The 13,436-nt window shown below is 40.9% G+C and overlaps 1 protein-coding gene across 1 annotated transcript in view; it reads left to right on the forward strand.

Moving 5' to 3' along the window:
* LOC132378215 (protein QNR-71-like) overlaps positions 1-13,436 on the forward strand; it is a 161,906-nt gene that overhangs the window by 132,672 nt on the left and 15,798 nt on the right. The window contains exons 12-13 of the mRNA XM_059944927.1: positions 2,698-3,267; positions 12,642-12,755. Of these exons, the coding sequence (XP_059800910.1) occupies positions 2,698-3,267; positions 12,642-12,755 (684 nt within the window). The remainder of the gene's footprint in view (positions 1-2,697; positions 3,268-12,641; positions 12,756-13,436) is intronic.

The raw sequence follows: 13,436 nt of genomic DNA on the forward strand, positions 1-13,436 counted from the left end.
GTTAAAGCTGCTGCATGTTTTACCTGTACTTCAATAAATTTTTATTGCTATTGTCTCTCCTCCAGAGTTTCACCCTGAGGGTTTTAAGTTAGTAGGGTAAAAATACTCACTACTAATTCCACTCTTAACAGTTCACGTCTTTAGCTTCTAATCGTTGCTGCACTTCTCTCCTGGTCTGTCCTTTGTTCAACCCGCGGGGCGCCCTTGCAGAGCGTTTTCTTTCCAAATTCTTTTTTTATATCGGTAAACCTCGTTTTCATCCCTCCGCAGGTAGAACTTTCTAACGAAGCAACTTTGGATGTAATTAACTTGCGTTACATGACCCCAAAACACTGAAGAAGAATAATTAGTATCCGAGAGAGAATGATATGACTCCTGTCACTTTATAGCTCAGTGATATTGCATTAACATCAGTAAAGATGAACAGTATACTTGCCCATCCTCACCCTCGACTCCCACACCGATTAAATCTCCATCTATCCTAACTTTAAGCAAACTCAAGGATTTGGTCTCCACAGCTTTCTGAGACCAGGAATTCCAAAGACTCACAATCATTTCAGAAAAAGATGTTCTCCCCATCTCAGTCTTAAATAGATATCCCTTTATTCTCAAATGGTCCCCTCTTGTTTTTGATTCCCATATGAGGAGAATGTACCCACAGCACTTACCCAATCTAGAATCCCCTAAGAATCTTATAATTTGCACACTCAGGTCCCCATCTACATCAATGGAGCTGTAGTGGAGCGTGAATCAAGCTTCAAATGCCTTGGTGTCCACATTTCTGAGGATCTCACCTTGTCCCTGAACTCCTCCATCCTGATCAAAAAGGCATAACAGTGCCTTTATTTCCTGCAGAGCATCAAGAAAGCTCATTTCTGTCCCAGGATACTGACGGACTTTTACCGCTGTACCATTGAGAGCATACTCACCAACTGCATCTCAGTGTGGTATGGCACTTGTCCTGTATCGGTCCGCAAAGCACTCCAGCATGTGGTGAAAACTGCCCAGTGGATTATCGGTACCCAATTACCCACCATTGAGAACATCTACCATAAGTGCTGCCTGGGCAGGGCGAAAAGCATCATCAGGGATGCATCTCATTCTAACCATGGACTTTTTACTCTCCTCCCATCCGGTAGGCGCTACAGGAGCCTCCGCTCCCGCACCAGCAGGCACAGGAAGAGCTTCTTCCCTGAGGCTGTGACCCTGCTGAACCTCACCTCACAGTGCTAAGCAGTATTGCACCCAATTTGTACTGTCTCAGTACTTTTATATTTGTGTGCTGTAGCACTTACTTTTTATTCGCAGTTATTTTGTAAATAACGCTATTCTTTGCATTTCTGGTTAGATGCTAACTGCATTTCATTTGGCTTTGTATCTGTACTTGGCACAATGACAATAAAGTTGAATCTAATCTGATCTAATACGACCTTCTCCAATAAATTCCACTTAGTTCAAAGTCAAGTCATTTGACCTTTCCTTATCAGGCGATCTGTCTATAGCTAGATATAAATAATGTTGAAAGAGTACAGAGAAAATTTGCAAGGATGTTGCTGGGCTGGAGGACCTGAGTTATAAGGGAAGATTGAATAGGTTAGAATTTTATTCCTTAGAAGATTGACAGGAGATTTGATAGAGATATACAAAATTATGAGGGATATAGATAGAGTAAATGCATGCAGGCTTTTTCCACTGACGTTGGGTGGGACTACAACTAGAGGTCATGGGTTAAGGGTGAAAGGTGAAAAGTTTAAGGGGAATGTGAGGTGAAACTTCTTCATTCGGAGGGTCATGAGAGTGTGGAATTAGCTGTCAGCACAAGTGGTGCATGCAAGCTTGATTCCATTGTTGAAGGGAAGTTTAGATAGGGACATGGATGGTGATAGTCCGAGAGCAGCTCAATGGAAGGAGGCAGTTTAAATGATTTTAGCATGGACTAGATGGGCCAAAAGGCCTGTTTCTGTGGTGTATTTTTCTATGACTCTATGGCTGCCTTAAAGGATAATAAATCTTTTCTTAAAAATAAAGGGACAAAAATACTTACAGTGTCTGGATGTGGTCTCATAGTTGCTGTGCACAGTTAGTAAGTTCCTGGCTTTTGTCCTAAATAACCAAGCATTTCTTTCATAACCATGACCCCCAGTGTTAGACCTTTTAGCCAGGGAAGTCATCCACCTTATTAAACCTCCTGAGAATTTTGTATGTTTCAATGAGGCCATCACTCATTTCTAAACTGAAGGGACTAGCGGCCAGCCTTCTTAGTCCTTCATCATATGACAGAATGATCATCCTAAGGTCTAGTGAATTGTTAATGCAAGCCTGACAAAAGTACAGTAAGACATCTTTCATTTTGTACTTCAGTCCCCTGGCAGTGAAGGCCAACTTACCATTTGATTTCTTAATCGCTTACTGCACCTGAACACAAGTTTTTAGTCACACTCTGTTTCTAGTGAACAATACAAGGATACTTATGCTAATATGGAAAAGGAAGGTGTAACAAAACAGGAATCACAGGGCATTCCAATCCATTAACACCTTTAATCAGGCTAAAAACACCTAGAATTAGGGAGTGTCAATATATAAAATGATTGTCCACAGTCAAACAGAATCATCCCGAGTATATTCTCAAAGGACAGACATTTTGGTGAACCTTAACTTTGAAAAATATGTGATATATATTGTGATTCCCTTTTTCAGATCGCATTCCTACTTATGTGCAGATTTTACAAAAATACCATCGTAACACCACTGATAAGGTTTACATTAAGGATTTAAATGTTATCTTTGATGTTAAGATCAACGACCCCAGCAATTATTTGAAAAATGCTGCCGTATCCTATAGTTGGAACTTTGGTGATGGGTGTAAATCTGCATCAAAAAGCCCAACAATTATCCACAACTTTACCAAGACAGGACGCTTCAATCCCAGGTTGACTGTTAAAGCAACCATACCCGTTTCTTGTGATTCTATACCAACCACACAGAGCACTACAACCGGTCCAACCACTACAACTGAACCAACCACTACAACCGAACCAACCATCACAACTGAACCAACCACTACAACCGAACCAAGCACTACAACTGAACCAACTACTATAACAAAACTTACTACAATGACTAACCTGTCCACTAGCCCTGAAGCTAACACTACAGGAAAATTGACAACAGCTGACCCACCTACTACACGTAAACTGACCACTGCGACTGAATCAGGAATGACTGCTTCCACCCTAAGCCCAACGACCAGTTCGGAGCCCACAAATGGTAAGTTTTGATGTTTATTCTTCTTTGAATAATTAAAGCAGTAGTAAATTGCATTGTTCAGAGAAACTTTGGAATTGTGAATTCTTGTTTATTGAGTACTAATTGAAGGAAGTTATATTACTGTAGAGGTTTCCTTGCTGGTACATGTTGTTTTTGAAAGAAGATTGAAGAAGCTAATGGAATTGGAATTTATGTTATTTTTTTCACCATAGCAACATGTTTATTATTAAAGTTATGGCAGATAAAGAGTATATTTACCATAAGGCTTGAAATTTCCAAATGTTCTCAGCTATTTATGCTATTTCAAAAGAATAATTTTGACTTAGGGTATTGCACATGGTGAGTTCAAAGCAAGCCTGGTCTTCCTGGGTTAGAGAAGGCATAACTGGACTAATCACATGGATTAAATTTTCAAGTCAAATCAAGTCAAGTTTACTGTCATTTCGACCATAGACTGCTGGTACAGTACACAGTAAAAATGAAACAACGTTCCTCCAGGACCCTGGTGCTACATGAAACATAAAACTACACTAGACTATGTGAGGCAGCACAAGGCTACACTAGACTACGTAAAACAACATAAAAACTGCACTAGACTACAGACCTGCACAGGACTACATAAAGTACACAAAACAGTGGAGGGCAGTACAATAATTATATAAACAAGACAATAGGCATAGTAGAGGACAAATTACAATATAATAATAAATGATGTAGATGTCAGTCTAGACTCTGAGTATTGAGGAGTCTGGTGGCTTGGGGGAGGAAACTGTTGCACAGTCTGGTCATGCGAGTCCTCATTTTAAATTTATGCATTTTTCCATTAAGCATTCTGTTACTGATTCTTTTATTTATTTAACAGAATCTACCTGTATAAACTCAAAACATATGCATATACCAAAGCTGCACAGTGGAAAGGCAGTGAAACAATCTTACTTTAGCACTCATGTTAGAAATGTGGACAGACATTTATAAATGTTCAGGTGCATGATTTCATTCTAATGCTAATCACCCTAGTACAAATTCCAACCCTGGTTGGAATTATGTGTGGAATTGGATGGGTATAGTTAAGAGGAAGAGGTGAGAGGAGAAGAAAGGACAGCAGATTAGAAATGTGAAAGCTGAGGATGGATCAGTAAGAGAAGAAAGGGAACATGGAGAAGATTAGAAATGAGGAGGATGGTAGAAGGAGAATGTTATGTTTTGTAACTCCTGAAACTAATCGAAAGAAAAACACAGGAGCTGGGGATATGTGTCTACTCTTAGCTTTTCATTTAGTGAGGTGCTCACCTATGACGTGATGGTATAATGATGTATGCCATTCATGTACTCCTTACATATAACCCATATTGTATTATGTAAACAATCAAAGAATGCTTAATCAGACAATATAACCATATAACAATTACAGCACGGAAACAGGCCATCTCAGCTCTTCTAGCCTGTGCCGAACGCTTACTCTCACCTAGTCCCAACGACCTGCGCTCAGCCCATAACCCTCCGTTCCTTTCCTGTCCATATACCTGTCCAATTTTTTTTAAATGACAATATCGAACCACTCTCTGCAAGCTTTGAAAACCTACTTCATTATCCACAATATATTTACAATATTACTCAAATATTAAATACACAACACCCTCCCGGCTTAGCTACAAACTCCAACTCAATATAGAATGTGTCTCAACTCAGTTATGTAATGTATTGTTGTCTGGTCATTATGTTTAACTGTTTGTCAGGTTGGAGGCCGGTAACTAGTGGTGTGCCTCAGAGATCTGTACTGGGTCCAATGTTGTTTGTCATATACATTAATGATCTGGATGATGGGGTGGTAAATTGGATTAGTAAGTATGCAGATGATACTAAGATAGGTGTCGTTGTGGATAATGAAGTAGGTTTTCAGAGCTTGCAGAGAGATTTAGGCCAGTTAGAAGAGTGGGCTGAACGATGGCAGATGGAGTTTAATGCAGATAAGTGTGAGGTGCTACATTTTGGTAAGAATAATCCAAATAGGACATACATGGTAAATGGTAGGGCATTGAAGAATGCAGTAGAACAGAGTGATCTAGGAATAATGGTGCATAGTTCCCTGAAGGTGGAAGCTCATGCGGATAGGGTGGTGAAGAAAGCTTTTGGTATGTTGGCCTTTATAAATCAGAGCATTGAGTATAGAAGTTGGGATGTAATGTTAAAATTGTAAAAGGCATTGGTGAGGCCAAATTTGGATTATTGTGTACAGTTCTGCAATATCGAAATTGTATAAATGCATTTGTCTTCTTTACCACACTCAACCTATAAATTAACCTTCTTGCATGAGGACTACTAAGTCTCTCTGCACCTCTGATGTTTGAACCTTCTCCCCATTTAGATAATAGACCGCATTTATTGTTCCTTTTACCAAAATGTATGATGATACATTTCCCAGCACTATATTCCATCTGCCACTTTTTTGCCCATTCTTCCAATTTGTCTGTCCTGCTTGCTGCCCACTCACTGCCTCCTGCCTTTGAGCCATTCCTCTATATTGCCAGTGTCTTTCTTGTAATGCCATAGGATTTTCCTCATGTGTGGCACCTTATCAAATGCCTTCTGAAAATCCAAGTAAATGTCATCCACTGCCTCTTCTTTGTCCATCCTGCTTGTTACTTCCTCAAAGAGCTCTAGCAGATTTGGAAACACAGAAAAACTACAGCACAATACAGGTCCTTCAGCCCACAATGCTGTGCCAAACATGTATTTACTTTAGAAATTACCTAGGGTTACCCATAGCCCTCTATTTTTCTAAGCTCCATGTCTCCATGTCTCCAGGAGTCTCTTAAAAGACCCTATTGTATCTGGCTCCACCACTGTCGCCTCAGCCCATTCAATGCACTCACCACTCATTGCGTAAAAAACTTACCCCTGACATCTCATATATAACCATATAACAATTACAGCATGAAACAGGCCATCTAGTCTGTGCCGAACGCTTACTCTCACCTAGTCCCACCGACCTACACTCCGCCCATAACCCTCCATTCCTTTCCTGTCCATATACCTATCCAATTTTACTTTAAATGACAACATCGAACCTGCCTCTACTACTTACTTCTACTGGAAGCTCATTCTACACAGCTACTACTCTCTGAGTAAAGAAGTTCCCTCTCGTGTTACCCCTAAACGTGACCTATTTCATTCCCTAACAGAAGATCCAACACTGCCCCTTCTCTAGTTGGTACCTCTATGTATTGCTGCAAAAAACTATCCTGCACACATTTTACAAACTCCCTTTTACAGTATGGGCTTCCCAGTCTATGTGTGGAAAATTAAAATCTCCCACAATCACAACCCTGTGCTTACTACAAATATCTGCTATCTCCTTGCAAATTTGCTCCTCCAATTCTCGCTCCCTATTAGGTGGGTATAATACACCCCTATAAGTGTTACTACACTTTTCCCATTCCTCAATTCCACCCAAATAGCCTCTCTATATGAGTCCTCCAATATATCTTGCCAGAGCACCGCTGTAATATTTTCTTTGACAAGCAACGCAACACCTCCCCCTCTTGTCCCTCCGATTCTATCACACCTGAAGCAACGAAATCCAGGAATATTTAGTTGCCAATCACACCCCTCCTGCAACCATGTTTCACTAATAGCTACAACATCATATTTCTAGGTATCAATCCATGTTCTAAGCTCATCCACCTTTCTTACAATGCTCCTAGCATTAAAATAAATGCATTTAAGAAATTCTCCACCTCTTCCTCTCTGTTTATCTCTAACAGTACAAAGAACTTTACTGTCTTCTTTTTCTTCCTTCCCCCATACACCTGTTCCTACACTCTGGTTCCCCTCCCCCCTTGTATCTGGTTTAAATCCACAGGAGCCTCTCTAGCAAACCTACCTGCAAGAATATTTGTCCCCTTCCAGTTCAGATGTAAACCGTCCCACCGGAACAGGTGCCACCTTCCCAGGAAAACTGCCCAATTATCTATAAATCTGAAGCCCTCCCTCCTGCACCATGTCTTCAGTCATGTGTTGATCTGCACTATCTTACTATTTCTAAATCCATCTGCATGTGGCACTGGTAGCAATCCTGAGATTGCTATCCTAGAGGTCCTGTCCTTTAACTTGGCACCTAGCTCCCTAAACTCACCTTTCAGGACCTCCTCACTCTTCCTACCCACATCATTGGTCCCTACATGGACAACGACATTCGGCTGTTCACCCTCCCTCTTGAGAATACTGAGAACTCGATCCGAGATATCGTGGACCCTGGCACCAGGGAGGCAACAGACCATCTGGGATTCTCAATCTCTTCCACAGAACCTCCTATCTGTCCCCCTAACTATTGAATCCCCTATCACTACTGATCTCCTCTTTTCCCTCCTTCCCTTCTGAGCCAGGGGTCCAGTCTCGGTGCCAGAGACACAACCTCTGCAACTTGTCCCTGGTAGGTCGTCCTCACCAACAGTATCCAAAACGGTATACTTGTTGATGGGAACGGCAACAAGGTTGCTCTGCTCTTCCTGTCTATTCCCCTTCCCTCTCCCAACAGTCACCCAACTACCTGTCTCTTGACTCCTAGGGGTGACTGTCTCCCTGTAATTCCTGTCTATTTCTGCCTCTGCCTCCCAAATGATCCTTGCAGTTTCTTAACTCCACCCACAAAGATTCAACATTCTCTGACCCTATGTCACCTCTTTCTAAAGATGTAATTCCATCTCTTACCCACAGAGCCACATCACTGCCTATGCCTTCCCACCTGTCTTTTTGATGCAACGTCTATCCTTTGATGTTAAGCTCCCAACTATGGCCTTCTTTCAGCCACGACTCAGTGATGCCCACAACATCATACCAACCAATCTCTAATTGCGCCATGAGTTCATCCTCCTTATTCCAAATGCTATGCACATTTTGCATTCTTCACCCTTTTGAATTCTGGCTCTGTGGTACAGTTTAACTCTTTGCTCTGTCTTATTTGTACCCAATATTGGCTTGTCCTTCCTTACATTCATGTTGCACCCATCATCTACTTGTAAACCTGCTGGCTCATCTTCAGCTCTATCATACTGGTTCCCATCCCCCTGCCATATTAGGTTAAACCTCTGCCAACAGCTTCAGTAAACCCACCCACAAGAATATAGGTCCTCCTTGGATTGAAGTGCAACCTGTCCCTTTTGTACAAATTACACCTGCCCCAGAAGAGGTCCCAATTATCCAGAAATCTGAATCCCTGCCCCCTGCTCTAATTCTTTAGCCACGCATTTATCTGCCACTTCATTCCATTTTTTGGTGACATAAATACGTCATACGTCATGTAAATATGTCACAGAGCACTTCTGTGTTAGGTATGATTTGGTTGGGGTATTAACTCAGGAATAGAAGATCTTGATACAGCAGAACTCAAACAGGTGATGGATTGATAGATAGATGAGGCATCACAGTAACATGGTGGTTTGCATGATGCAAGTACAGCTTAGGATGTCGGAGTTTGAGTTCAATTCTGACATCATCTGTAAGGAGTTTATATATCCACTCCATGAATGTGTGGGTTTCCTCCGGGTGCTCTGGTTTCCTCCCACAGTTCAAAGACATAGGTTAATAGGGTAAATGGTGATCATAAATTGTCCTGTGATTAGGCCAGTGTTAAATGGGTGGGTTGCTGAGTGGTGTGGCTCATTGGCCCGAAGGGCCTATTCCATGCTGAATCTCTAAATAAACAAACAAACAAACAAATAACCTTTAAAAGAAAGTAAACCATGTATAATTTAAACTTAACAAAAGAAAATCTCAGATTCTCTGCCCAAAGTGTTGACTATACCCATAGATGCTGCCTAGCCTGCTGAGTTCCTCCAGTATTTTGTGTGTGTTGCTTATATTTTAAACCTATCAGATTCCCAATTTTCTACATAAATAGGGAATTAAAATACATAGAACATAGAATAGTATAGCACATTACATGCCCTTCGGCCCACAATGTTGTGCTGACCCTCAAACCCTGCCTCCCATATAACACCCCCACCTTAAATTCCTCCATATACCTGTCTAGTAGTCTCTTAAACTTCACTAGTGTATCTGCCTCCACCACTGACTCAGGCAGTGCCCTCCATGCACCAACCACTCTCTGAGTGAAAAACCTTCCTCTAATATCCCCCTTGAACTTCCCTCCCCTTAACTTAAAGCCATGTCCTCTTGTACTGAGCAGTGGTGCCCTGGGGAAGAGGCGCTGGCTGTCCACTCTGTCTATTCCTCTTAATATCTTGTACACCTCTATCATGTCTCCTCTCATCCTCCTTCTCTCCAAAGAGTAAAGCCCTAGCTCCCTTAATCTCTTATCATAATCCATACTCTCTAAACCCAGGCAGCATCCTGGTAAATCTCCCCTGTACCCTTTCCAATGCTTCCATATCCTTCCTATACTGAGGTGACCAGAACTGGACACAGTACTCCAAGTGTGGCCTAACCAGAGTTTTATAAGAGCTGCATTATTACCTCGCGACTCTTAAACTCTATCCCTCGACTTATGAAAGCTAACACCCCATAAGCTTTCTTAACTACCCTATCTACCTGTGAGGCAACTTTCAGGGATCTGTGGATGTGTTGCCTTTCTTTCTTTTTCAATCTTTTTATTGAGTTTCATATATATATAAGAAAAAACATAACATAATAATGAATAGGTTATAAATACAATAGACTTGAAATTACATTAGTAATAGGATAATAATATCCTATTAAACATCAACAAAAAAAAGTACATTAATCAATCAAGTCTATATAATTATATATGAAAAAAAAACAAAAATAGTCATCAAAAGAAAAGGATAAAAAAATTTGAAAATATATAAAAGAGAATATATATTGAAAAAAAACACTAAACTAAACTAACATGGGCAATAATAACAGTTTATAAGTATATGATAGTGTCAAAAAAAACTCCGGAACTCCAAACCTGAACAAGAATAAGCGGAGAGAAGGTCTGAAAAAGGCCAAATTAATTCATATGAAAATGTCGAATGAACGGTCCCCAAGTTTCTTCAAATTTAATTGATGTCAAAAATAGTGCTTCTAATTTTTTCCAAACTCAGATAAGAAATAGTTTGAGAAAACCACTGAGACGTGGTAGGAGGATTTACTTCTTTCCAGTTTTGTAATATAGACCTTCTGGCCATTAATGTTACAAAAGCAATCATTCGTCTGATTGGAGGGGAAAACTGATTACCATCCTCATTTGGTATACCAAAAATTGCAGTAATAAAATGAGGTTGTAAATCGATATTCCAAATTGAGGAAATGGCACCAAATATGTCCTTCCAATAGTTATGTAAAGTGGGACATGACCAAAACATGTGAGTCAATGAAGCCACTTCTAAATGACATCTGTCACATTGAGGGTTAATATGAGAATAGAATCGAGCAAGCTTATCTTTAGACATATAAGCTCAGGATGTGTTGCCTTTATGGCAGTTATTTAGTTTATAATATTTTCGCTTAGTAATTTGTTTGTTAGCATTCTAGTTAAAATTAGGATTGTTTAAAGTAAATTCATTGTCTGTGAGATATCGTGGCATGCGATGACGTCACATCCGGTTTCACCGCGTCCTGTGGGAAAATACCGGTTTGGAGAAACGGGAAGGTGGGGGTCGAGACATGTGCGAGTGCAAGCAGCACAACGTTTTCTCTCTATGCACCAGAAACATAGTGAAGGCAACGCTGTAAGTCATGAGATAATCGATATGTTGAATTAAAATGTTAACGCCGATCCTGTTAAAAGTAACAACAGTCGATAAGGTTTATGTTTTCGTTAGTTAAAGAGTTGCGGATAGTTTGCGTTGAAGTGTATTTAAAGCAGTCAATGGCGTAGGTAGATTCTGACTGTATGCTGCACTTTAATGTAATGTAGTTGTTGTAGTTTTACCTTTGCAAGTATTTACGATGTAAATGTAATATCAAGAAGGAAACAAATGCTGTACAAATCTTGTATTGTTTTATCAACAGTTTTCACCATACGTTAATGTCGAAGAGTGAACAGTAAATGGTTAATCTTATTGTGATCTTATCGTCATTGACAAAGGTTTAACTCGTGTTTAGTTCAGCGTACCGTTACACCCGAGCGAGAACACTACAGTGGACATGTACCCCCAGATCCCTCTGCTCCTCCACACTACCAAGTATCCTGCCATTTACTTTGTACTCTGCCTTGGAGTTTGTCCTTCCAAAGTGTACCACCTCACTCTTCACTGGGTTGAACTCCATCTGCCACTTCTCAGCCCACTTCTGCATCCTATCAATGTCTCACTGCAATATTCGACAATCCTCTACACTATCTACAACACCACTGACCTTTGTGTCATCTGCAAACTTACCAACCCACCCTTCTACCCCCACATCCAGGTCGTTAATAAAAATCACGAAAAGTAGGGGTCCCAGAACAGATCCTTGTGAGACACCACTGGTTACAACCCTCCAAACTGAATGTACTCCCTCTATCACAACCCTCTGCCTTCTGCAGGCAAGCCAATTCTGAATCCACCTGGCCAAACTTCCCTGGATGCCATTGCTTCTGACTTTCTGAATAAGCATACCATGTGGAACCATGTCAAATACCTTACTAAAATCCATGCAGATCACATCCACTGCACTATCCTCATCTATATGCCTGGTCACCTCCTCAAAGAAATCTATCAGGCTTGTTAGGCACGATCTGCCCTTCACAAAGCCATGCTGACTGTCCCTGATCAGAACATGATTCTCTAAATGCCCATAGATCCTATCTCTAGGAATCTTTTCCAACAGCTTTCCCACCATAGATGTAAAGCCCACTGGTCTATAATTACCTGGACTATCCCTGCTACCTTTTTTGAACAAAGGGACAACAGTCGCCTCCCTCCAATCCTCCGGTACCATTCCCGTGGAAAACGAGGACATAAAGATCCTAGCCAAAGGTTCAGCAATCTCTTCCCTCGCCTCGTGGAGCAGCCTGGGGAATATTCCATCAGGCCCCGGGGACTTATCCGTCCTAATGTATTTTAAGAACTCCAACACCTTCTCTCCCTTAATATCAACATGCTCCAGAACATCAACCTCACTCATATTGTCCTCACCGTCATCAAGTTCCCTCTCAGTGGTGAATACCAAAGAGAAGTATTCATTGAGGACCTTGCTCACTTCCACAGCTTCCAGGCACATCTTCCCACTTTTATCTCTAATCGGTCCTACCTTCACTCCTGTCATCCTTTTGTTCTTCACATAATTGAAGAATGCCTTGGGTTTTCCTTTAACCTACTCGCCAAGGCATATATCACTCATAATCTTCAAACAGCCAAGACAGACAATGATTTTAAAAATAAACTTACCTTCAAATGTTATATTCATGATCATTATTTCCTTGGCAGTTTCCACAACAACCAACGGTCCATCACTAATACTGCTGCTGAGGCGAGAGGCTTCTTCAGTCAGCTGTAACCTCTACAGATACAGCTACTTTGAAACCAACATCACAGTTGTGGGTAAATACCATGTCCAAAATAATATTCATAGACTATATGAGAAATTGATTTGAATTTCTTAATACATGCTGTTGTGGGTGAACAAGGATGTAATGCTGAGGCTTTAGAAAGAACTGGTGAGATCTCACTTGGAGTATTGTGGGCTGTTTTGGGTTACTTATCTAAGAAAGGACATGCTGACATTGGAGAGGGTTCAAAGAAGGTTCACAAGAATGATTCCTGGATTGAAAGGCTTATTATATGAGGAGTGTTTGATGCTTCTTGACCTGTACTTGTTGGAATTCAGAAGAATGTGGGGGGAGGGGGAATCTAACTGAAACCTATCGAATGTTGAAAGTCTCGAAAGAGTGGGTGTGGAGAGGATGTTTCCTGTGGTGGGGAAGTCAAAGACAAGAGGACACAGTCTCAGAATAGCGGGATGTCCATTTAGAACAGAGATGAGGAGGAATTTCTTTTGGCATTTGTAGAATTTGTTACCACAAACAGCTGGGGAGGCCAAGTTATAGAGTATATTTAAGGTAGAGGTTGATAGATTCTTGTTTAGTCAGGACAGGAGATTTGGGCTGAGAGGGAAATTGGTCAGCCATGATCACACTCAATGGCTAAATTAACTAATTCTGCTCCTATAACTTGTGGCCTTGTAACAATGCTGATCCCAAGACTAGATTATGGTAGCACCAG

The sequence above is a fragment of the Hypanus sabinus genome, chromosome 20 (genome assembly GCF_030144855.1).
Source record: "Hypanus sabinus isolate sHypSab1 chromosome 20, sHypSab1.hap1, whole genome shotgun sequence".
Taxonomy (NCBI): Eukaryota; Metazoa; Chordata; class Chondrichthyes; order Myliobatiformes; family Dasyatidae; genus Hypanus; species Hypanus sabinus.